This window comes from Erithacus rubecula (assembly GCF_903797595.1).
Source record: "Erithacus rubecula genome assembly, chromosome: 1".
Classification (NCBI taxonomy): domain Eukaryota; kingdom Metazoa; phylum Chordata; class Aves; order Passeriformes; family Muscicapidae; genus Erithacus; species Erithacus rubecula.
Window position 1 is genome coordinate 70,501,700 of NC_136658.1, and position 26,375 is coordinate 70,528,074.

The 26,375-nt window shown below is 43.2% G+C and overlaps 1 protein-coding gene and 1 long non-coding RNA gene across 2 annotated transcripts; one reads left to right on the forward strand and one right to left on the reverse strand.

Moving 5' to 3' along the window:
• Nucleotides 1-814: 814 nt before the first annotated feature.
• On the reverse strand, nt 815-25,985 carry TMEM272 (transmembrane protein 272). Its single transcript, XM_079304219.1, has 5 exons — nt 25,721-25,985; nt 22,188-22,267; nt 15,391-15,450; nt 8,949-9,031; nt 815-5,873 (listed from the first exon to the last, which is right to left on the reverse strand). The coding sequence occupies exons 2-5, from the start codon at nt 22,243-22,245 to the stop codon at nt 5,511-5,513; spliced, it is 564 nt and encodes a 187-aa protein (XP_079160345.1). The 5' UTR covers nt 22,246-22,267; nt 25,721-25,985; the 3' UTR covers nt 815-5,510.
• LOC306801293 lies at nt 10,217-18,740 on the forward strand. The gene is made up of 3 exons (XR_013774043.1): nt 10,217-10,345; nt 15,907-16,049; nt 18,406-18,740. It is a non-coding gene; the product is annotated as an uncharacterized lncRNA (long non-coding RNA).
• Nucleotides 25,986-26,375: the final 390 nt, after the last annotated feature.

Below are 26,375 nucleotides of genomic sequence, written 5' to 3' on the forward strand. Positions count from 1 at the left end.
GTTAAAGGATGCTGTCTATAGCAGCTTATGAATAAGAGTGAATAGTGGATTTCTTTCTCCACTGTTTGTGGAGTACTCACTGTTGTGTGAGTACAGTCCTGTGTAACCATTTCATATTACACTGAAAGGCTTTTTTTTTTTTTTTTTTCTCCCCAAAAGGACTGAGAAATCTATAAGATCATTGAAAGGGATATTAAAGATCATGTAGTTGAAACCCCCCTGGTGTGGGTAGGGACACATTTCACTAGACCAGGTTATTCAGTACCCCATGCAACTTATCCTTAAACACTTCTGTGAATGGGGCACCCACAACTTCTCTGGGGGACCTGTTCCAGTGCCTCACTACTCTTACAGTACGGAATTTTTCCCTAATATCTAACCTAAACCTACTCTCTCTCAGCTCGAAGCCATTTCTCATTATCCTGTCATTACATGCTCTTGTAAAAAGTCCCTCTCCAGCTTTTCTGGAGGCTACCTGCCACATGCAGGTACCTAACTCACCTGGGCATCAGGAGTACCTTATAAAAAGAAAGCTTTCTTTCTTGAAAGCTTGTGTTGATTTGCAGGCCCACAGTTTACATCTCTCACATTTGAGCTGCTGTATTACAGCATGGGGAAGGGAATATAGATTCTTCCTTTGCTTGAGTATTGCTAATCATACAGAAGAGTCAGTGTGGCTGAGATTCAAATCTGTGGGCGAAATCAGTCTCTGATGTAACTATTCATCTCATGAAATTGCAGCAGTCTTGATTAAAATTATCATGACTGGTAAATGTAAAGTGCCTTAATTTTTAGACTGCAGTCACATAGGCTTATGCACTTACACTCATTTTTATTCAAATGAGACATTTGGTAGAAATTCAGTGTTACAAACACATAGACGATTTCTCAGAATTTCATACAATTTCTTCAGAAACCTTGCAATAAGACATTGTTCTTTTCAGCAGTTTCCTTGTACTGTGCAATATCAGATGGTATACTTGGCAGCCTTTTTTATTTTCCCTCAAGTACTATACTTTCTTAAAAGGTTTTCTGTTTCGTCCTGTGGCTAATACCTGTGGGACTTTCATCTTCTCCAGCAGTGAACAGGAGCCTGAAGAAACCTGGGCCAACAAGCAACAATTTCCAATTGCAGTCCTGATGTAACAATCCTTTCTGTATTATTTGTAGAACATACAAGGGTCCTCCTTGTGGTGCAAAGTCCCTATCAACTAGAATTAGAAGATTAATTATCTGAGAAAAGATTCAATATATCTTACAGAAACTGATCTAGTTTAAAATGTTGTACAATAAATATGAGTTATCATCAGTTTAATCTTTGTAGCCCTTTGCCTGTAAAGTCAAAGCATTTAGGATCTTTTACACCAACTGTTCCTATTTCAGGATCTGGGACGTTTGAAACAGCTCTTGGCATAAAGAAGCAGAAGCTATTCTAGGTTATTTTTTCTGCACAGTTACCTTGTAGTTTTAAAGTCTGATGTCTTGGGACCTCATAAAGCTCAGAGCAAGCGCTCTGTGAGAGATCATCTTCTCTGACAGCACAGCATTCCTGTTTCCAGTCCTGAGAAGATGAGGTCTGTGATATATCTGATGCTCTTCTTTTCTCTCTTCTTTGGGCCAGCAGGTAGGAGCTGTCTGTGTTCAACATTTGGAGTGAAGGATTGCTTGTCTCTCTGCTGCTTCTAAAATAGCTGTGGAAAGCTATTCTTTAGAGCTTTGGGATCTTATGCCTATTGCTAAAGAAGGTGGGGTAGTGGGAGGACAAATATACTGTGGGCAATAAACTGTAATAAGTGTAACTTATTTCATGGCTTCTGACAGTGCACTTGTATGTATGTATATAGAGTCAGTGTGTGCATAAAGAATTGTCTTTGGGTATTCATGTTATTTGATTTCTGTAGTACTCACAACTAGCAGTGAGCAGGCTATCTAATCCATTGAAATCATGTATATTTTTTCCTTTAAATACTGGAAATAGACCTTTCCTTCTTAAGAAGGGGAGATGATTTAACTGAAACAGAGGTGGTTTCCTGCATCATAGTCAACATTGAGTGCATAATAATTAGCTTAAGGGTGTATTTTGTTCTGGTTTTCGGTAGACATGTATATTACTGTGGGAAGAAAATGAACATTCTCAATTTGTAATTTTAGCCTCGTGGCAAAATTCAAATTAAACATTTTAAGGTGTAGACTGTATTTTCAGCCTCTTGACATTTGGGCTGTAATGACTTAATTCCCCTCATAGCTGAGGAGCTATGCCTACTTCTACAGGGTCTGAGTATTTGGCAGTTCAAAATGCTGCTGCTTGCAAATTAAGGTGCTGTTGCCCATGCACATAGTCATGCCTTTCCCCTAAATGAGATAAAGTGTCTTCAATTAAACTACTTTAATTTAGATTTGAGTGTTTCATTTAGCCACTAGGGCAACTTGAGAGAAACTGTGCAGCTGCTAGTGGTCAGAAGAGTCACTGTGACTCAGGTGTATCTAACCACATGCCCAAATCAAGTGTGCTTGCTACAGTCCTGCAAGATTCCAGTTTGCTGAAAGTGCAGAAGGCATGCTTAGATCCCTTTGGGCACAGAATTGATGGCTCCAACAGTTTGGGAGTTGTTGATGTTCTCACTTGTGTGTGCCATAGCATATTGATGTACACAAGGTAAAGGTAGATATTATCAATGCAGGATTTTTCTCTCTTGGTTGTAGCAAAGCATTTTGTTTACTTTGTATAACTTCAAAATATTTCACAAATGTATTTTGCCTCTTTAATACCACTTCTATAATTTTGTGTTTGTACCAACCAGGTAGTGAACACTAGCACAGCTTGGCAGCGCTTTCCCAAGATGTCAGAGGATGCACTGGGTTCTCATATCTGAGTCTGTCCTCCATGCCAGACTGTAGATAATCAGTCAGTCTTAGCCTCCCATGAATGAGTTATAGACCTCAGGTTTACTGTTGTGTGGCTGAAGTTTGGCAAGTCATTGCACATCTGCTGAGCTGCTGTAATCATTTTCATGAAAGCACACAGCTCACATGAGGCAATGTCACTTACCTTATATCTCCTCTGGGTTGAACTAAAATCTCCTCTTATTTGCTCTGTTAGGAGGACATCATCACTTTATGTGAAGTCACTGGAATTAACTCAGACTTAAATCAGGAGTATTAGCCCTTAATTCCTGGTGATTAAGAATGATTCTAGCAGTATTTTGCAAGGTCAGGAAAGTTTGTACTGGATCCCTGTGGATGGAGCTACTTTCTTGTTAAATTTCTTTTGCATTATCAACTGAATATAATTTTCTGGTTTTATGTCTGTTCCAAGCTTCTGGGTGAAGTTCTTGTGTAATGATAACAGCTGCTTTGTTTCATTTGAGTGAAGGATGGAGTTATGCCTTCATATAGATAATTTATTAAACATTTCGGGTTCTTAACAAATGAAAGATGCTCTCCACTGAAAGTAAAATCCCACAGATCAGTTCAAAACTGAACCTTGAAATCCAGAAGCCCAAGTGGTGACCCATTGTAGTGTTTGTGGTGGGAAAGAGGAATTCCAGTGTTTCACCATTGGCAGTAATTATGTTTTAGAAAAGTGATGGGCAGTGGAAAGCATGTGGTGGAACAGCTCTTTGGGAAACAGAGGCAGTGATTTTTCCCACATCTACTCTGAGGCTGACAAATAAAAGGAAAGATTTCCATTGGTCACATTTCCCTGCATACAACTGTGCATGGCCTAAGTCAGCCAGCAGTGTTCATGGATCTATTCCATAGATTTCTGAATGAGGCAGCCTGGCTGTGACCTCTTCTGAACAGATGCTGCAGAGCAGGGGAATGCTACACTGGCACTGCCTTCATGTCAGATTATTTCATCTTTATCCCACCTTCTTTCTAATGTAAGTTCTCTGGAAATAAACAATTCTTACATCTGGGGCCTGAAGTAAAATCCTTGTAAACCAAATGCAGGCTTATTATCTATACAACTGCTGGTGAGATAAATGTTCATGTTTGAAGACAGGTGGTTTCCACAGATGTTTCACTGCTTTCAGCCTCAGTCCCAGGAAGGATGATTGAACAGACCCTGTTCAGCTGTGGCATATTGTTGAGCTCTTTTACATATCTCACCCTTTCACAGGCATTTTATAACCCTTTGGGGTTTCTCTGAAACATGAATATCAACTGTGTGGGTTTTAACACACAAAATGCACAAAACACACATCTTTTTCCTGTGCCTTGGGCCACCCTCAAGCTCATCTAGAGGGGAGCTTTGACCACATTAACATAAGTGCATAAGAGCAAAAGCAGAAAGAGCACTTTTACACTGCATTCATCAACATATGAAAAAAACAATCTATCAGGACCACTTCTGGGTTTGTTCCATTACATGTCACAAAAAAATTGTCTCTGTGCATGCTGGTGCTTTTAAAGCTGCTGCTGCTGACTGAAAAGCTGTTTGCATTACATCTGTCTATTAAGTACAGATTTCCATATGTACAGCACCAAGTTGAACAAATCAAATGTACACTAACACCACAACCAGAGAGCTGCTGTAGTGAACACATCTGCCTGAAATTCTCACATTCCTGCCCATGTCTTATTGTTGTGGTTTATATTTAAAATACCAAGGTAACATCATCAGTTTTTCTATGAACTTGATCACAATGGTTTCACATTCATCTTTGTGTTAGTGTTGTACTGACAAATTACTGCTGTAGAAAAAGTGTATTCCCTAACTGGGGAATGCTGAGCACTGGTTGAAGCACCAATCTGACACTCAGTAGCTCAGTTCCTTGTTCTGCCAAAGACTTGCAAAGCAGCCTTGGCTCAGTTTGAATGTATTGGATATGTATGGATGTATTCATACTGTCTGGTTTAGCCACAAAGTTAGATAGAGGTGCTTCCTAGTCCAAGCTCAGAAGAGACCTGAGGGCCATATTCAGGCTGCCTTTTATACATGCTGGTATTGGTATCACAGCTACTTAGTGGCCAGTCTGACAGTCTGAATAGCTCTCTAGTGAGCATCTCAGTTACTGTCAGAGTTCATGTGCTGTGCAAAGTGGCCTGAATACAGCCCTTTGTCTCAGCTCCCTCATCTATAATGCAGGGACAATAACAAACCTCAGCAAGACTATGGGGAGATGTTCAGATTGCAGTCTGAAGAGCACAACATGGCTACTTTTATAGGCAAAGATGTGCTATGCTATATACAGCATAAGGGGGACCTGGTTTTAGAGGAGTTTGCCATCTGCAAGAGCTTGCTCCTGATGAAACATCCAGAGTTGAAAAAGGGATGTAAAAGTTAGCAGAAGTACACCCTGGCACCTACAGCAGCATTTTTGCATAGACTATGCTGTATTCCAGCATAGCTATTTCCAGATGGCACTGTATTTTTTTAATTTTCTCTTGAAGCTGACTGCTATCACACATATATATTGTACAACAAAGATGTACACAAGGGTAAATTATTGCCTATTCTTTGTTGTACACTTTCTCAAACATCTGGAGATTTATTTATGTAGCATTTAGTCTTCCTCAGAAGAGAATCTTTGCCTGGAAAAACAGTATATGCAGCAGCTACAAAAGATAAGGAGAAACAGAACAGTATGGCTAATAATGAGAACACCAACAGCAAAAATGTACAGGGTTTTGTCACAGTAATCCTGAGGCTGATGAAAAGGTGGGATGAAATTTGGCAGATACACAGAAAAAACCCAGTAGTTCCCAAGAATGAACCAGAGAAAGAGGAAAAGGCTGAGGGTTAGATGGATGTAGTACTTGTGAGCATTCTGCCTCCAGGGATACTCGTCATCATCATCGTCATCAATCACAACAGACTTGGAAAGCAGCTGCCTCATCCTGGTTGAGTCGTACAGCAGAAGAGTCACCTGGAGGCATTGGAGGAGAAAAGGGAATAAGTAAAGTGTCTGCAGAGAGAATGAACACCTTCTGGGCACTGCCAGTCTTTGGGTCAAATAAAAGTGGGTGTGGGAAAATAGTGTAAGAGGAAGCTAAGGAGCCACAAATGATGGACAATAATGCATTTTGTCCTTGTTCACCAGCAGAGGGTCATACTTTGGAAAAGAATTGCTGATGGAAAGGCATGAGAACAGATTGTGTAGGGAGATGGCAGCAGCTCCCACGCTGGAGACTTTTAAGAACAAATTAGAGTAACTGCTGAATGACTTAAGTAGTGCAATTCCTGCCTTATAGTGGGTAGATTTTTCTCTTCTAACTGTATTTTTCCATGGTTATAAAGTTGAATCAGCTTATATCAAATTATAAAGCATATAGACTATGACTTAAATTCCAAAGAAATAGCTTTCGTTACTTGCAATGTACTGTTTTCAAATTTTCTTCAATTAAGTGCCATTTTCTCAGATTGCCCCATTCCTGCCTTCAGTCGAAACTAGCAGAGAACTGTAGAATACCATGATGCCAGGTGGTTAGAAAGGTCTGGTACACAAGGAAATGCAGTAGGACTCATCAGTGATGCCTGGATTTCTTGTTTAGTCTTGGCAATATAAAGAACACAGGCAGATTCACTGGGCTTCTCAGTCTTATTCTCATTCACAGAGTTATAATCTGTGCTCATTTTTCTGCTTGAAATGAAGAGAAGAGCACCCCTCATTTAACACTTTTTCCAGAACACTGGCCAAGGAAAACCTGTTTGGATATATATTTTGCTGGTTCAGGTTTTATTCCATGTACTCCATTTTCAATTGGAGAAGCTTAGCAAGAGTATCTGGAGTTTTCTTTTATTGTTAATCTTCCCTGCAAAACTGTTTTATTACATGTAAATGGTGAAATATTTGTTCACAAAACTGACTGTTTTTCCAGCCCAGATGTCGGTACCAGTTTTTGAGAAATGCAGATTTAAGTCCCAGCACCAACATAGGTCAAAAAATGGTATTTCCACTGATGTCCCACATCCAGCTGAGCACCAAAGTGACAGGCTTGCTCAAACCATCATTTTTTCATATGAAAGCTTATTTTACACAGACTCATGAGACACAGGAGGGATAAACCTGCATGGCCAGTGTCTCTGAGGTTCCTGCATGAGGGTGCCTGTGGCTGGACCTGGACCCTGCTGCAGTCCATTTAGCTTTCAGCTCAGCACTCAGGTTCTATCAAGCTCAACATGAGAAAGGGGTTAAATGGCAGAGATTACTGGGTTTGAGACAGTCAGAGAAACCTCCCAGGTAGATTTATGAATCTCAACTGCATCTAAGTAGTTCACAGAAAGTGCATTTAATTCTTACAGATATTGCCTTTCCAAGCGTGATAGAAGAAATTGCTGGCAGTGGCTCACGTTGTTACTGGCTGCTGAATATATATTTATGGAGCAGCATGGCATGAATTCAACAGGCCTCTCTGGGTGCTCTAGAATGGTTCAGTTGCCTCGGTGAACAGTTACCATTGCTTTTTAAAAGACTGGAGGTGGTAAAGAAATAGATGAGGAGCCAACAGACTGCAGAGATCTGGGCTAGAATGACTTGCCTTAGATGATGTCCATCACAGGACAACATCTGTTCAGACTTCATCCTGCACTCATTCTCTGACTTTTTAACTTTCAGAGCTCAAACGAGTGCACTGCTTGATGAAGTCAGTGCAGTGCAGTGAACAGAACAGAGGGCAGAGATCAGAGAGGCGAGAGACTTGAATTTGGCTGCAGACCAAGTGCTGAGATGACCTGTGAGTGACCACATGCATTGCCAAACTGCAAAATAAGCACTAGTGCTGTCAACAGAAGTAAAATTCGAACCATTATTTGATGTCAGCATGAATATTAACTGATCAGTTTGCCACCTTATTTATAGAGAGAAAAAGTGACTTTAAACAGAAATGGCTAAGAATCAATCAACATTTTTTATGAAAGCTTCAATCCAGTAATCTCAAAATTTCCCTTCAGTTCCGCTCTAATCTTCTCTAAACTATTATTAAATGAACCTTTGATTATACAGATAAATCCACTGGTGTGATCAAATGACTAAGCATTTGCCAGTAGAATTCGCAGCATAGCAAATTCCTTGTAACAAGATTAAGCACTTTCCTTTTGTTACATTTTCTTATTTACTGACCAAAGGTCCTTGGAGGGCATGATTCATATCCCAGCGATATGTACTGTGGTTTGGTTGGGTTACCACTGTGAAAGAGTGCAGTGAATGCAGAGACCTGCAGGGGAGTATTCTCTTTCAGTCCTGGCAAAGAAGAGAGGCTAGAAATGTTGTGGCAAGGCTTTTTGTGCTACCTAGCAGCCAGCTAACACCACCTGCAAAGGGACTGTCAGAACAGGGTGACCCTTTAGAGTCAGTGCTGAGTTACAGCTTTATAGTGACCAGGGTTTATCACAGGTATGAGGGTGTCTCTACTTGTCAAACTGCCAGACTGTGGCTCAGCAAAGATTAAGCGAGCACAGTCCACTAGAAGACAGGTAGTTGTGGTTAGAAAATGCTGCATCTAGATTAATAAGCCCTGCTGTGTTGCAGGCATATATTTATTTTGGAAAGAAGTGATTCTGCTGCAGTCATTTACTTCTGGCCAGGTCAGAGTGGGAGTAAATTGAATTTGTGAAGGACTGTGTACAAACAGAGTAACTTAACTTTTTGTGCTATCTGTATGAAAATAATGGAGAAAGACTTGACATGCTTGGAGGATTGCTTGTGGAGAAGGGACCCCATTTACAACTGGCATCCATGTTAAGTAGTCATTTCCCTCAGTAGGGATGGTAGCACAGATGCTTCGATGCAGGAGAAAGTCACACCACAATGTGTGGGACATTGCTGAGCTCATTAGCAGCTCATTTGACTGACAGGTGCTTTTGGTGCTGGAACAAGCACAGTCCTATCCCTGCAGCTCTCAGTACTGGGTACATGTGGCTGTCTGGAGCTATCACTATGTCTTAACTAGCAAGTCAAAGTCGAGTCACACAAAATATTCTTCACACAAAGAAGGCACATTACCTTTAAGCTGCCAACCACGCCACCCACCAAGAGATATAAGGGAATCAGTGGCTGAACTGGGCAGTCTTCCAAAAACTTCATTCCTGAACGGCAAAAAGGAATGTTTGTTATCTCAAGTGACCAGATATTGCAACAAGCTGTGCAGTGAAAACCACAGATGCTGTAAGTGAAGTGTAGTGTTTACACCCAAGACTTGTATCCAGTATCTGTTGAAATGGGGGCTGAATTAAAAGGGTTTGCACCTCCCACTACAGGAGTGAGGGCCATGAACAAGTAAAATACAGGAGAAGAAAGAGAGAGAGCAAAGGCAAAACCAACATTACTATTTTCTGGCATTGCTAATTGGAGCCACATATAGAGGTCATAAAGAGCTTCTGCCACAGCTCTTTGTTAAATGAACCATTGACTGAGCTGGACAGGAAGTTTTCATCAGCGATAGAATATTCACTGAAAATCAAAACTATGAAAAGAAAGAATTCTGATGAGCTTCACCCAGGATTTTCCTGCTCATTAGTTCCTGTGAGTGTGGCATGTTCCTGAGTCAGATGCCTGGAAACTTGGGAGCCAATACCCGTGGGAGCACCTGGAACCATTTTAGCTTTCCAGGCAGCTGATAGGGAGCTGTAGAAACTCGAGTTTTCAAGCTGTTTGGGTTGTTGGAGGATAAAAGAATTGGTTGTTATGGAGCTAGGGACCCTGACAACCCTCAAATCTGCTGCAAGAAGGGGGAAGCTGGATAAGTTTTAGGGAGAGAGTGTATAGCTGTGTGAGGATGTTGCTGGCAGTAGAGTCTGAAGCTTGTGATACAGGTCTGTGGCAGTGAAACTCCTCTGTCCAAATATAGATGTCTGCAATGCAGGCATCCATATGTGAACTATTTTTCTACACTCTGTAGTTATTAGGGAGAAATAGGCACTTGTAAAATTCAATTCATTTATCCTAAGATAGGCACTTGAAATGGGTCAGGTGAATTGGTCCCTGAAAACACTTCTGTCCCTCCATGGCTATCCAAGGAATCCAGGCTGCCAGCTGTAGACACCTAAAAGTTAGCTGGGATGAATCCCCCACCCAGGTCTCTTACCCGATGGCATCTTCAGAAATTTTAAACAGTTCATTACACTGTAATTTTATTGGTATTGATCCCAGGTTTCAGGGCTTTGACTGATTAGTTGCACAGGGTAGAAAGGATTTGCTGTTTTCTTCTTCCTGTATAAGTAGTTGTCAAGGAGATATTCTGACTTTTCTCTGAATAATTTGGGTTACCTAGTCACAGGATACTGAAAGGAATGTGCTGGTCTTAGAGCTAAACATCTCTCAGGTGGAATGTCTTGCCTCCATTTTCAGAATGACACTGAATAGGAGGAATAAGGAAAGAAGTAGCAGTGGGTTTTAGTTTGGTAGGGTTTTGGGGTTTTTTTTGTTATTTTGGGGCTTCTTGGGGTTTTATTTTCTATGACTACAATCCTCTTTAGCTTGTCAATATGCCCACCAAATCCACTGCTATTGCTGGTGTCCTGAACCTCTCCTGCACTCTTTGCATGGTATGATACAGGTGTTCTGTTGCTTTGTGGTTGCTTGCTACAGGTCATAGGACATGGGACAGTGTTTTGTGGTCTGCAATTTTGTGATCCCCTGTGTGTAAGGGCCATGGAGTCCTGTATAGAAAAGTGGACTTTTCTATACAAAGTATTTGGTACCAACCTTTGTGGAAATTAAAATGGCCGTGCTTAAGTGGATTTGACTCTCTCCCTTTTCATTCTCATTACAAAGCTGTAATTTTTTGTCCATTTTTGCCACTATGTAACCCTGAGACCTGCTCAGACTCCCAGCTTTACAGGGAAATTGTCACAAATTGCATCATGTTCATCAGAAAGCTGCTTCCAAGGTTTCCAGAGTTCTTGGCCATCTAATAGCCTAACACAAAAGCAGCTGGCCAGGGATCACTGGGAATATATTTCAGTTTAGGAACCTAGGCAATTTCTATATCTAATGTGTTAACTGAGATTTCTATTTGAGGGAAAAAAATCAAGAAAAATGCCTTTCTCTTTTTTTGGGTGTTTTTTTTTTTTTTTTTTTTTTTTTTTTTCTCATGCAGCTATGATTCTCTTTCCCAGACAAATCTATTATGGAATCCTTTCATATATATATATATATAAAACATGACATCAGTTAGTCTTGGGAAGGATTTGAGTGACAGCAGCACTCTGTAGGTTTGGGGAGAATACTGCAGACAGATATGACAGCAAAAGAGTAGGTCAAAGCAGGTGATACAGTAGTAACATTAAAAATGGACCTCAAGGTGTGAATAGGAAATGTGGACCTACAGTTGGCAGATGGGCACTGGTATTTGTTACAGTGAAATCAGTGAATGTGCCAATCAGTTCTCACACAGCGTGTGTTTGGTTTATCTGGGAACACCAAAACAAGTAGGAAAGCATCAGTGCTAGCTCTTCTTTCCCATAAGCAACAGATATGCTCTCCTTTGCCTGCTAGAGATGGGATATATGGACTGTGAGAGATGAAAGCCAGAGCAATCCGTGCTTCAGAGTGAAAAGCAACTGAGCCTGACAAAACAGACCAGCACAGGAGTCCAAATGAATGAACAAAAGACCTTTGCAAGATCAGGCACAGCCTGAACAACATCCAAAGGGGAAAAAAAAGAGATGAGAGGCTTGGGAAAGCAGAGGTACTTGCACATTTTACCTCTTGGCTACTACAGGACACAGAATTTAGAAATTAGAGCAACACTGCAGTGTGATGCAGGGCACAGGTCCAGCAAGTGGAAAGAGCACTTGTGAGCAAACAGGACATGAACTGCTCTAAGGGCACCATTTGGGGCAGTGCTCTGTCATGGCTCACAAAGGATTGCTACCAATCAAGTGTCCTTGTGACTCATGATTATCCATGAGATGAGGGGTCAGGACAAATGAAAATCAATATACCATTCCCCTCTTTTTAGCTGCTTTACTCTTAGCTGGAAATGGCTGAAGTACACCCACAGGAAAGGAGGGCTGATATATATATATATATACATATATATATATACACACACACACATATGTATATATATACACACACACACATATACATATAAATGTATATATACAAGGCTGATCCACTGTTTGGTGCCCACTCCATGACTTTTTTCCTAATGGGAGGCAGACACCACATGCCAGGCTATTTTCAGGTGTTCCTTGTGGATGGCTGCAGCTATCATCACTTAAAACTGACCTCAGTCAAGGTGTGACTGTGAGCCTTAGACTTGGATCTAGGTGCTGCAGAGAATTTATCTCAAAGTTATTGCTTTTGGGCACCATTTTATCAGAAAGCATATCAGCAAAGCAGAGGGCTTGCTGAAGGACTGAAATGCAGGGAAAGATTGTTAAACAGAAAGTGCTAAAGCACAAGACTGGCTCCCACATAAAGGCATGGAGTATGAAAACCGGCTTCAGACAATTCTCAGGAGCATTTGAGAATTGAGAAATTATTTGGTGTTATGAGTGTGAGGAGTAGTACTGAGTTAAATTTGAACAGGGGGCAATTTAGACTGCTTATTAAAAAAGCCATCTCATCAGCTTTCAAATGTGATTTAGCTGTCCTTGGGGAATTCTGTATATAAAGGTAATCTGGACAACATACAAGAATGGGTTATTGAGAGTAATCCTTCACTGTCCCGGGAAACGAAAAAAAATTAAAATAAATCTCTATATCTTTGGAGTTTTTAGTGAAAAAAAGGTTCTTCTCTGCCAGTAAAAGTGAAAAACTGCTGAACAATCTATGGCTTAAATGATGTCACAAGTCTGCAGCTTGGAAAATATGCTGAGTCCTTTTCATGTATCTTGAATTATACTGTGATTTACAGCATTATCAAATTTTAAGAGTGTATAATGTTAGTGTGTAATTATTACCAGGTCTGCCTGTTATTAATCTCTGAGTTTTAACAAGTATTGTATCTCACAGTTTTCCACTGGGAAACAAGAGCTAAAATTACTGGAGGCACATCAGCAAGGTTTTTCTGGGATAATGGTAACAGAATATTATCAGAAAATCATAGGATTTTGCTTGGAAAATAAATATGTGCATTTTCCTTGACATTTCATTTTCCTAAAAATGCCTTTGCTGATAAGGAACTGCAGGAAACCAATATCCTCTGACAACACTATATTACAGTGACATTATCTCCTAATTTTAGTAAGTTGTAGGAAAAAAAGAGAGCTCTGTATCTGATACAGGAGATATCCAGAGCTCCAGGCTAATATCTTACCATATACTTTTCACTTCTCACTGATTTTAAAGATACTGTGAAATATTCTTGAGGATTTATAAGTGGTCAGATTCCAGACCTGGATTAATTTCCAGAATGCAGAATGTCAATATGCCTGGAAGCCATGCCACATTTTGTGTTATACCTTCCCATCCCTATTTCACAGTTCAGGCATATTCAGCCTGGGGAAAATCTAAAGCTAGAATCTTCTTAAGGGGTGAATAGCAATCTTAAGTAATGGAGAAGTATAAGAGAAGAAGTGTTAAGATGTAACAGTTCAGTTTCCCTACTTCCTAAGTGGTCCCTAATCCCTCATTAGAACTCCCTAATTCCTAATTAGGATATCCTCATTGGAATCCCACCATAATCATCAAAGGTACTTTGAAAGCACCAGCTTAAGAGAATAGCACCAACCTTTAGCTGAACACTTATTATGTGGGTTTGGATAACTGTCCGTGCCAATGGGCCAGGTGTCCCAACTGCCTTAAAAGTCACCTCATCTCAAGGCAGACACCTAAGAGAAGGTGTGGGAATTTCACTGTCAGGAACACCCATTTCCCCCAACAGCCTGCAAGGAGAGCACACAGCTCAGCCTGGCTGTGGATGCACATTCTGAGTCTAGGTGGGATGCAGCTTGTCCTCAGCATCTGCATGTGTAGAGCTCCTTTGGACCATCCTTCATGAATAACGAGGCACAAGGTGAACTTCTCAAAGACAAGGGCTCTTTAGGACTTTGAATTCAAAGTGATCTGGATACACTGGGAAAAGGCATTCAAAACCCATGAGATGAAAATTGATAGAGCCAAACACTGCATGGAGGGGAGGCAACTTCAATGTAAATAAAAAATTAGATATGTCTGGTAGGGAGCAGCACTGCCAAAAACCATCTGGGCTTACAATGTGCCATTAACTAAATTGGAGGAAATGGGTTGGTGCAGAGAGACCATGTTTCATTTTGAGGTGTGTTTACAGAAATCCTGCATGTTAAACAGAGGAGCTAATTACTCTGCACTGCTCATCCCTCAGGTCTCAGCTGGAGGCCTGTGTTACATCTTTCTTTCTTTTTTTTTATGAGCAAAAATACTTACATTGGCCAGAGGTCAAAGAAGGGAGGCAAAAATAAATTTAAAAAAAAGCTAAAGAAACAGTGACCTGTGAGGTCGGGATGAAAGAATTAGGTTTTTAAGACCTCTGGGAAAACAAAAGAGAAGATGAAGCAGGGTTATAATAGCAGCCTTCAAATAGTTCAAAGGATCTCTTGAGTAGGACAGTGACCAATATGTTTTTGTGACCACAGTGGGCAGGACAGGCTGTAGTCTGTTTAATTTGCCATAGGGAAGATTTAGGTTGGATATGGGGAAAAATATTTTGTCTTTGAGAGCAGTAAAATGTTGAAATAGCCTCCTTGGGAAGCCATGGAATTTCCTTGAGCAAGGGCAATTCAGACATCTATCAGGGATGTTGTGAGCAGATGAGCCTGCCAGAAAGCAGAGGTGGATTGGTGTCTCTACTGATGTTTCTCAAGTGGAGTTCACAACCCATATGGAGGAAGTGAAAGGCTCAAAGGGAGCAATGAAGTGTTAAAGAAAAAATAAAAATCTATGTTAATGTTAAGGGAAAGGTAATGCCTAAGAAGAGAGCAGCCTTATGCAGTTTAAAAATGTTTAAAATTCTGCAGCTCAAAGGATTTTCCTATCTTAAATATTTGATCTTAAAATTCTGCTCACAAATCCAGCCTTCAAGGGGTTATACAGAGACAGATCTGCCAAAAAACAGGTCTGACTTTCAAAAGGGTGGAGAAATAGCAGCCTACAGCATCTCTTTTTCCCTTCCAGCACTGTGCTTCTGCAATTTTTTGCAATGTAGTTAATACAGAGGGATCCTGAGTAATGAAATCTTCTCATGTGTCAGATGCTGAGCTTCCTCCCACAGACAAAGCTGGGTTTTGAGGTAAAACACACTGGAGGGGTTTTTAAGATAAACAGGGTCAGAATTCAAGTAGTCCTTCCTCCCTGATATGGAGTGTGGGCTGAGATTCTGTCTGAAGCTAAAGTATCAAGGCAGGGGTTTAATAGTTGGAAACTCTGAATTTTCCAGCTCCTTTCTTCCACCAGATGTGTTAACCTACCATGGTGCCAGGAAGTTTCTATTTTCAATTTGCTTTAGTAGTCAACTTACCTATAAAAGTCATGGACAGTGGTAAGGCAAGGAAGGCGAGGAGCCCAAATATAAAGCATGCTGTGAAGGAGAAAAGAAAGACAGTGTTATTTGGGCTAGTTCAAGTTTAGAGGCCAGCATTTCCATCCAGTTCTTTACAGATATTCTGTATCCACACAATTTTGTAGGAAGCAATGCAGTGCCCTTGATGGGGTGGGAATATCACCTCTGTGGTGCAGCTTTTGTGGTGATGGGACCAGCACATTTTATCACTTCCAGGGTGCAGTGAAAGACACAAACTGCTTTTGCAGCTACTACTTGCAGCTTGTCTTATTGCAAGGGCAAGGAGTCATCCACTGCTGCCTTATCCTACATCCTTTTCAGAGGCACTGCTAAGTGACTTTGCAATAACAAGTAATTTTGCATCGTCTAATCCATGGCAACTGATGAGCCATATCTGTTTGCTAAGCAAATAGCAGCTTTAATGCCATTCTACTTAGTTTTCACTGATGGCTAAATAAACTGTCTTTATCACAGATGTGAATAGTTTCTGGCTGGCTGAACTCCTGGCCCAGCTTAGCTCATGAGCGCAAAGGCAGCAGCAGGATTTGTCATTGGGGTAGATCAGCTGAAGCTGTGTGGAAGATACTCTCAGGGGTGCACAAAGACTCTCCCTGCAGGTGAGTGGACCTGAGGTGCTTTCTTACTCCCTAGAGGTGTATCTGAGCCTTGATATTTCCCCTGCACAGCCAGGTACTGCAGAGGATGGATGCTTACATTCGCAGTGTGCAAGGGACACCAGCATCAAGAACAGTGTGAGCAGCCTGTCTCACAAGAGCTGCCACCTCTGTGCCTAATCACGAACACTTGGCAACATTAAAGTGAAACACTGCCCTGCCAAATGAGAGTAAAATATAATGAGGACATTCTGTGTCAAGTGTCCCTGCAGAGCCCTTCCAGAAATGGCTCAGGCTGCAAGTGGTTGCCTAAGGGTGCCAAAGTGCAGGTGGGCATAGATTGCAGAGGGGCTGAGAAGGGCATTAGAAAAGGAGTAGGATGTCTCCTTGGAGGCTTGTGAAAAAAAATCTTGGAGCAAGTATTTGGAGTTGGCTTGGGACCAGCCCTTTCCCCGGGTGAACCGTGTCCTGCAGTTCCCCATGCCAGAGAGCTGCAGCCTCTGCGAGGCGCATGGTGTCCCCGTGGCCGTGCAGGACAGGGACACTGCCAGCACCCTGCGGACAGTGCCGCTCTGGAAATTCTGCAGCACTGCCAAAACATCACCCCCAGGCTGCCTTAAAGAAAAAGGGCAGCACCACTGGCTCTCTTTTACAGAAGGAGAAACAGGAGAGGGCATAGGAGCAGCATCAGAATTCAGAACAGATCCACCAGGCTTTCTGACTCGCAGACACTTTTCATGGGAACATACCATCCCCCACATACTGCTCGTGTTTTCTCTGCAGAGAACCAGAATCTTACACTTCAGTGCTTGGAGACATCTTTCTTAGAAGTAGCTTGTTTGTTATCTCTACAAACTGAGAGAGACTGGGAGTATTTTGAGCTGAAGAAAGCACTTCTGTTCCTTTGTGCAGCCCCCTCCTCCTTTCCCCATCGGCCAGTCTCTCTGTCTCTCTGTCTCTCCCCCTCTCATTTTTACCCGGACTCCTGTCTCTTGAATGCTATGCAGTACAGAAATTCTTCCTCTGCTTGAATGGTGTCCCACACTTGACTAAGCTCTTTCAACCACTGACAGCCTCTCATTAGAGCAACTCAGCCTAGAGCCTCCCTTTTCACCATGTCACATTTTGTGATAGCTCTTCTTGCTGTTACCTAGACTATTCTTTCATATTAAGAAGCGATGGTATTGTAGATTAGTTGGGCTCCCATCATCATTGGTGGGCAAACAGTGCCCACAGGCTGGGCAGCTCATTTATCTGGTGCCCAAAGGGGTGCAGGTCTGAAAAAGGCTCGGGGAGCTCATGTGCATGAGAGCCTGCACATCTGGCACCCAGGTGTCCGTGTTTGCTCATGGCTGACATCTACCCAACAGCCCGGTTGTGCAGGGGAGAAATGGGAGGTAGAGACCACTCGGAACTCAAAAGCAAAGGATAATGGTTTATTAATTCCACTCCCCAAGCAGTAGCTGGGAATGCATTTACTCATTATCTCCCCATTCAGCTACAGCCTCTTAGGTCTCGAATTGGAGGGGCAGATGCATAGTCTGGGAAGGCTTCCAGATCCATGTTTAACAAAGTGAGACTCTTCAGCAATTGCCTACATAACTGGCAGGGCTCTGCAGCCACTCTCAGTGTCGCTAGCAGCACTAAAAGCTGATTTTCCCTAGATGTGTGGGGGTTTCACAGCAATGCTGCTCAGCTGGGATGCACTTTGCCTGGGTTTCTCTGGGCTGTGCTGCCCCGTGCTGGTCCGAAGACAAATTGCTCCAGCGAATGGTACTTGCCGCAGGGTAGCGCAGCTCAGCCGAGAGGAAGCTGCTGTGATGCTTATGGTGTTTTTATGTCGAGATATCGCCTCGCAGGCTGCTCAGAGAAGCCCTTGGCCCCATTCCTGGAATAAGCAGCATAAAAGGGGCTGGAATTGTCTGAAAACAAAACACAGCTGGGGAAGCGGTTCCAGGCATGGCTCGAAAGGGTGTCTGTTCCATGGAGCTGGTGCCAGGGCAGCAGGCAGGAGAGCTCACTGCCCTCTACCAGCAGGGCACTGGTAAAGCCCTGCTGTGGGATCCCCACGTGCCGGGAACAACTCATGTCTGGGGTCACAACAGAGGGTGAAGAGAACAAGTGGCTGAGTATCTTGCACATTCCTCGAAATCTGTGGTCACAAAAATTAGATCAGTGGGTGCAGGTTTTGCATCTCCTGCCCAGCAGTGCAGTCAGCTGATACAAATCTGCTGCTTGGCTGAGCTCCCCTTGCCAGGATTTCCACAGAAGTGAACACACTTGACAGCACTGTTGACATTTTGGCTGTATATCATGGTCTCTCTTCTGTTTGATGCCTGAACCTTTGCATTTTCCACAGCCATGCCCGTGCACTGCAGCTCTCCTCCCAGCCCTCTGCCACTCCCTTGTTGTGCCTGGCCTCTGGACTCACAGCCTGTCACCCTCTGGAATTTCCTTGGGATCTGGAGCAGTATTGGTGCTGACATCAATTCTCCCTTGGGCTCCTCAGATTTTATTTTGCTGCCACAAGTTTTCCCAAGCACTTGGAAGTTTCAGGTCAGCTCAGGCTGTCTCTATTTACTTTGAAGAGAGAGAAAAGTTTCTTTCTTTTCAGGTAAAAGTCTTCACAGGATTTTCAGAAACGATTTATGAATATGAATCTCAATCTCCTACTCTTCATGCTAACACAGCTGTAGTGCAAGCTGCTCAGAAGAGTGACAATCTCTCTGATAATAAATACAGTAATAAATGAAATGTTGGTTACATTACCATCACTCCCAAGTGCTATTTGTTCTCTAGCCTGTCAGGTTCTGGATAAAAAAGATTTTTTTTTTCTTTTTTTTTTTTAATGAGATGCTACCAGCTTCCAATTGAATTCTGCAGTTACCCCAGGATTTATCTGCATGAACAAGCTGAGGAACAAAACTGAGTGAAAATTCACAGTGTGCCATTTGGACATCCTGTGGGAATGCTGCTCTGAGGGGCCTGACTCCCAGCAGTCTGGGTGTTAGGAAACTGGGGTCAAATTCAGCTGTCAGGGCCCCATGCCTGCTGATGGCCCAAGGCAGATGCAGGTGGTAGTGCAGTGGCTTAGCAAGCAGTGTGCACTGCAGCATGGGTGGTGTCACAGGCTGGAGTGCAGATGGGGAACAGGTATTTTCATCTATGATTTATTCCTTCATGGTATCTCCAGTACTGATGGGCACTTGGAGAAAAGAAAGAATGCAGCCTGTGAACGTGTCATGGTGCCAAAGAAAGTCTTGATGGATCTTTCTGAGGAACCAGCCCCAGTAAGGTTGGATATTTTACAGACCAGGGATGAGTCTGCCCGTGATTTTGGTAGCTGTGGATACTGGCTGTCTTTCTGTGCTTCCAAGTCACAGGAAAATGTCACTATCTCAGGTGGGATATGCAGAAAAGACTTGAATGAAGTAACATGAAGGAAAAGAATTAAATCTGTTCAGTTTGGCCAGCCACCACCAAATAAAAAAAATAACAGCAAGGTTTGAGCACTCAAAACCAGACCTGTGAGTGATCTGAAGAGTAGAGACATGAGGTAAACTTGAGCAAAACCAAAGACTGCTCTGTTCACGAGGCTAAATGGCATAGCAGGGAGACATATTGATGGACTGGTCTCTGGGAATGAATGGCAGGAATTCCATCCCTGGCATGACTTAATCCCTTGACAAAACTGGATACTCAGAAGATGGAGAATTCATGGTAAGGAGCAGCCATTCCCATGGAGGCCTCTAGTTCCAGTGCAAAGCCACCATTTGAGGCAAGGGATGTGTGACAAAATTGACCAATCCCAGGTCAGGGCCACCAGCTGTTTGCTTAGGGAAGGCTGAATTACTGCAAAATGGAATTTTGGTACCCAGATATCAGCATCACATCACCTAAAATTTATGTCCTAGGTGCAGGTGCTTTGAGGGTTGAGCAATATTGCAGAGTGTCTGGCCTGAATTTTATATTATAGCTCTGGATACTGAACTACAGTTACACCATGGTCTAAATTCTGGATTTGGCCCCTTGTGAATAATTTCCAGAAGTAATTTTAAAACAATTAGATATTACATATAGAGCCATTTCAGTTCGCTTTGCAATAGACCCAGGGTAGTGGATTAGGCATTTTTATTTTGGTCAGTAAATTGAAGACTGAACTTCAATTGCTACACCAAGAATAAAAAAATGCTCCACAGGTGGGTTGGCTCTTGGGAGTTATTTAAATACCAGGAGATTAAAGGTACAAATGTGGGTTTTTGCTGAAAAGCTCTTTGAAAAATACATACAGGATGATGAGGAAAAGTTAAATTAAGCATCACTGTACTTCATGAAGGCTTTCATTTTAATGAATATAAAATCAATTTTGGATGCACTCACTGATCCATAGATAAAACTGAGCTTATTTTGAACTTAAGCATGATAAGAAGGTGAAGATACTTTTCTGGAATGGTGTTTCTGAGTTCCTTATTAGTGGGTAACTTTTCAGGTACCCAAGAGAGTGCTTGTGGTGTAGAAGAGCATAGCTGGGATCAGAACTAATCCTAGTCTTTCAAAAAAATTCAGAAGGATTAATTATTTTCTCTTTCATCATTGAAGCTCCAGTGGTAATTTAATAGTAGATAACAATAACATTTTGCTTGTAGACACTAGGAACAAAAAATCAGAGAAAATACCACTTTTGACCTTTCAAATTGTGATATTCACCAATTTGTCCAGATCCCCCCTGCATATCCTTTGTGTAGGATGTGAGGGATCCCAATTTCACTCCCAGGTGCTTGTCAGGTGCATGCTCTGCACCTCTTATTTTCCATCACTGCCCAGCCCTCCTTTCCCCTGGAGCAGTGATGAGTGTGATGAAAAAGTGGGCCAGAAATTATCTTCTCCTTCCTTACCTGTGCCAGGTTTCTGCAGGGAGGCCTGGACTGAGTTTTCTATCCCTTTGGCCTGATTTTCTCTGCCGGATTGTAAGGCAGCAAGGAGTTGAAAGGTTTAATAATTAATAAAAGTTCATTCTGAACTTTAAGAGTCTTTCAAGTGAAGCAAAGATCAGGAATATAGAAGACCCCAAGGCAACAACCTAGACTGGCAAATACAGCAATTATTGTGGGTAAAGTATCAATTATGATGAGTGGTCAAGGGATTTGTTTGCTGCTTCTTGTATTTGAGTGGAATTAGAAATTGCTACTGCCTAGAAATGAAAGCAAAAAGCACTTGCAACTCAGAGTGAAAAGAAGATGCAGTCAGCAGGAGTAAGCTGCTTTAAAACCCATGGATTTTAACCTCCTGCCAAGGACACTGCTTCCCTGATCTTACAAAGCCCCACCTCTGAAGTGTATTTCTGCTGTGCCTCTGTTCAGCTTGCACAGCCCCAGCCCAGGTCAACTCTGTGCTGCTTTGTTCCCCAGAGAGCAAGAACCAGGCTGTTCAACCAACTGCCAGCTCATTACAGCCCTCTGTGTCCTCCACCCTGGGTGGGAAGAACCAGTTGCTTTAAAACCTGAGCAAGCCCAGGCTGCCATGCAAAAGAACCTCTGTCCACATAACTGATGCTTCCAACCCACAGCTGCTTATGGAAGATATGGAGGATACACACATCTGCAGTGCCAGGGAGCAGGCAAGCAGAGGGAAGAATAACCTGTCCCAAATCTCACTGGGTGAAAGGGGGATATTCCTGACCATATTCCATTCCCAGACTTGTGTCCCTATGTCAGCACACAGGCTGGCAGCAGTTTTGCTTGGTGGGAATTGCTCCTAGGAGAGTTTGTTCCCAGGCTAGCTGTGCTGCTCTTCCCAAGGTGATTTTCCCTGTGGATGCTTCTGCTGCACTACATGTAAGGTAGCACTTCAAACAGGAGGCAAACACATTATTTTGTTTAGGCTGTCTGTTTCTGCTCACATTTAGGTACATGGTGGTGTTTGTATTTGTTTGAAATTTTGTGCTGGTGCTATATTTCAAATACTGCAACAGGCAGTTGCTGTTAGAGTAGGGTTACTATTGCACACTCTATCACTACCCAGAATTGTCTAAGAAAGGAAACTTCAGTGGAAGATTCATTACCATTGTGATTCCTTTATATACCTGGCTTAGCAACAGGACTGCTTAAATACATGAGGCAATTGCTACCAGAACTGCCTTACCATTGCTGGCAATTTTAGATATGCACCGGTGGCAGGCTTTCTCCAGGCCAGCAGCCATGGTGGTGAGCCTTTTGGGGTGCCTGTGGAGACAGAGAAATTAATATGTCTATGAGAAAAAAGTGTCTTTACCTTATTAAGTATCTTGACTCAGAGTACTCACACATGCTGACAGGCTTTTGCTACCCTCAGGCACTCAGAAACCCAGCCAGCAGCATGGCATACCCAGAGGCAGGTGTGCCTTCCAGCAGCTCCAGGCTCACCTGCTGGTGGTGATGCTCGAGCTCTGGGGTCACAGAGGGCTGGGGGAGAAGTATTAATGACATCTTCCTGAAAATTATGAAAGGTTCTGTCTTCACTTTGATTGGGTTTCAGACAGAACAGAGTATTTGACTGTCACGAGAAAACCCAGGGAAACAGGTGGGGTTTGCTACACAAACCTCAGCAAGAATTAACTAGTGAGCAAAAATGAAATAAAGAAATAAAAGAGGAGAGAGGATGAAAAGAGTTTTAAGGTCAAGAAGGATTCTGAAGAAGAATATGGAATAAAAACTGCAAACCACAGGGAGCCCAGAACAACATGCCTTTGACAGAAAAGTAGCTGGATAAGAGAGTAGCTCCTTGTAAAAGAAGAATTTTTACAAGATGGGGTGAGGGATGAGCAAGCAGACAGGCATCCAAGGTTTGCCCTCAGACAGCAGCAGCCAATTAAGTAGCATCCCACATCAGTGGGAGTGGGGAAAGCTCACACACACAGAGACACAAACAGAGACACACACAGACACACAGACACACACACAGACACAGACACAGACACACACACACGATCCAAGCCTCAGCTTCTGGCCAGGGTCACCACAAGTCTGCCCCCACCAGCAGCTGTGTGACAGAGGAAGGTGTGTGTGGAGGAGGCCAGGATAAGGGAAGCTGCATTCCTCCCTACCTCAAAATAGCCTCTAAATTTCTTAATGGTTAAAGAGCAGTATTTTAAGCTTGGCCTCATTGTGTTCTAAGTTGACATGAAATCCACCCTAGGGCTTTCTCATGCAATGCTGTGTCCAGCTTGGCCCAGAGCCTACCAGGGACCACAGGGTCCCAGACATGTGTTGAAGATAAAGACAGAGCTGTTCAACCAGCTGATCCATACCCCCTCCAAAATCTGTCCAAGCCCTACCAGCCATGGCTGAGCAGAGCAGGCTGTCTCCAAGCCCAGACAGGACCCTCTGCTGCTATGGGGAAGGGGATGGGATTTGCTCCTTGCACAATGGCATTACAGATTCTGTTCCCTGGCACTTTATAGAAGTAGGTTGAGGTTTTACCTGTGTTTACCATGAGTGACCAAGCAAGAGTCAGGGACTGAGGCATTCCCAGACATCCCAGCAGGTCAGTAACCCTTGCAGGTGGCAGCCAGCCACCAACATATACAATCAGGTTTCTGGTGTGCCTGATCTCATCAGATGTCTCATGGAATTTAGCTCTCCTTTTCCAGCCCTCATCTTCATATCCCAGAGGACATCCCCATCAGTTCTGAACGATGGACTGGAATGGAAATTACGTAGGAGTGCCTGACCTCTGGTGAGTGCATGTGTCTCATACCAGCCACCAAACCTTCAGCAGAGCAAATACTGTACCTATGGGCTGTAACTATTGCTGAGCATTTCAAGGAAAAAAAAAAAAGCACTTTTCCCAACCAAATAACATATTATATTTAAAAGTTTCAGTGCAGGTTTGTTCCTAGAAGATGCACAAACAGGCATTCATTTTGCACCTGGCAATGCCTGCTGAAAAAGGTATTCTGAATTATGCAGAGATCAGGAATATTAGTCTTTATGTAAATGTTTATGACTAACATTACTTTTAGAGCAATAATTCTTACAGAAACAGTATTAATCAATCCAATGCCATATTAAAAATCAGTTAAATATCAAATTACCTTAAGAAGAATTTATTGTGGCTAGGAATGCTCTATTTCCATAAGCAGAGGGTAAACTGGACGTTTTGTCTTTATTTACTGTTCTTTTACACTAAAATAAAAAAAAGACAAGCTGAAGGAGGACTCGGTATCTGGAATCATGTCACCACCTAGTGACAGAAGCCAGGAGTGACCGTGAATCAGAGCTCTGTGTGTGCAGTTCTAACAGGTGAGATAAAGAAAGCAATTTCATGATGGCTGCACACCAAGTGTGCTCACACAAGAACAGAACACACATAATTACCAGGTAATGGTTTCAGACCTTCCTCAGACATTGGCTTGGATTTCTCCAGAAGTTACAAATCCCTTCAGAGAAGTCACTATATTTGCCAGATAAAAAGGTAGTGCCCCTTTCCCCCACACCTTTGGTGATTCTGCAGAAGCTGCTGTGAGTGTTAAAGACGAATTATTTCTTTTTGTGCCAATGCATGAGGGTGCTAAAGTGCATTTCAGCAGCCAGGCAGTTGCAGAACTGTTTTGTTTCCCAGCTGAAGCAGGGAACTTGTCACCGAAACTCACAGGAGCCTGAAATAGGCACAGCACAAAGACTGGTGCCATACAAGGGCAGGAAGGTGTCCTGCCCCACACTGTACCTGCTCCCAGTTTGATAGTGAGTTGGGAAAATCATATGCAAAACATAAAATTCAAACACAACTAGGAAAAAAAGTTAAAGACCAAAGCCAACTTCTGGACCTCCCCCTATCAGCCCTTCCCTGAGTTTGTTTCCCCAGGGCAAAGGGATCTGCTCTTGGATTGAAGGGCCAGCAAGCAGTGGGGACAAGACTCTGAACCCCCTGCAGGAGGCTGGAGTCTCTCCATACAGCTGCTTTTCAGGGTGGCAGGTTGCAACTGAGCCACACTAGGGACACAGCACCCCTGTGCCTCTTCCAGGCTGTCCAATACTCCTCATTGAGTGCCCTCCCTGCTGCTGGTCAGCATCCAGGTTTGTCCCCCTGGAACACATGCTGTCTCACATTACTGCCTCCTGTTGTAACCCAGTTCCTTGTCCCTTACAAGCAGCAGTGACAAGTGTGTGTAGCACAGACCCTCCAGCCTGTCTCCTTGGTTATTTCAGCTACTTTAGCTTTAAATTATTTTTCTGGTCATTGTTCTCATCCTAAGTGTTTAGGTAATAGGAGTCAACAGAAGGTGAGCGCTGACTGACAGACCTACAGCAAAGCCAAAAGACAACTTCAGGCTGGCCCCACCGTGTATCAGTCCAAACAAGAGCCATGTCCACATCTGTACTATGGTGCTCAGACTTTTCAAATGTCCCAGATGCAGGTGCCACACTCTGTGCTGGTGGACACAGCAGGCAGAACTGGCTTCCTAAGATCCCAACTCCCACTCGATGGCTTCTGACTGCCAGGGTGTCCCTGGGACACAGGAGGGACACATGGGCCAGCAAATCCCTCCGGAGCAAGGGCTCTTCTCTAAGAGGGAACAAATTCTTTTTATTTTTCTGAAATATTCAAAGCAAAGTCCACTTCCAGATCCGCTTTCCTAACAAACCACAAAGCCCCAAACTGGCTTTTATTGTCCGCTTCCCAGCAAACCCCCTTACCTGAGAGCGCTGTGGCTGCCAAATCCCTTCCCTGGGCGAGTGGGAGATGGGCAGAGGAGCGGCAGAATGCAGCCTTCGGTGGAAGCCCAGCTGTCTCGGCTGGCTGGGGCTGTGCCCGTGCGGGGGGCTCGGTGCCTTTTATCGCTGCTGGCCCCGCTCTCACGGCTCCCGGCGGCAGCGCCGTGCGAGCTGCGGGCTGCGGGCGCGCTTGCCGGCAGAGCCCGTCCTCATCATTCCCATCATCTCCCCACTCCCACGGCTGGCTGCAGCCACAGCCCACCCTGTGCCGGTTCAGGGTGACAGCAGGGGGAACCAAAGGACCCCACACAGCTGTGACTCTACAGGAGGGAAAAAAAAATCCATTCAAAAAAACCCACCAAAACCCCCCCAAAAAACCTCAAACAAAAAAACCCAACAAATTTATTTCGCTATGTCCTTTATTTTAGGGGGGAAAAAATTATTTATTCAGAAATCAGTAGAGAGTGATAAGTACTTGGTTCATTCTTCATTCTTCATTCTTCATTCCTCCCCCCCCACCTTTCCCATCAGTGTAGCTAACAGAGCTCTTTGCAAGCTGCCAGATGTATCACCCTAGCTGCTGGCTCCTTTATGTCTTGTGTCACCCTGGCTGAGGTCTATTTGTTAGGTGCTAGGT

Bases quoted from the DNA above. Each gene is read 5' to 3' on its own strand.
- TMEM272 (XM_079304219.1), bottom strand. From the start codon at position 22,245: ATGGCTGCTGGCCTGGAGAAAGCCTGCCACCGGTGCATATCTAAAATT. The intron at 9,032-15,390 runs GTAAGTTGACTA...TTTGCCGTTCAG, and splicing joins ACTGTCCATGACTTTTATAG to GAATGAAGTTTTTGGAAGAC. The intron at 5,874-8,948 runs GTAATGTGCCTT...CAATGCCTCCAG, and splicing joins GCGTGGTTGGCAGCTTAAAG to GTGACTCTTCTGCTGTACGA.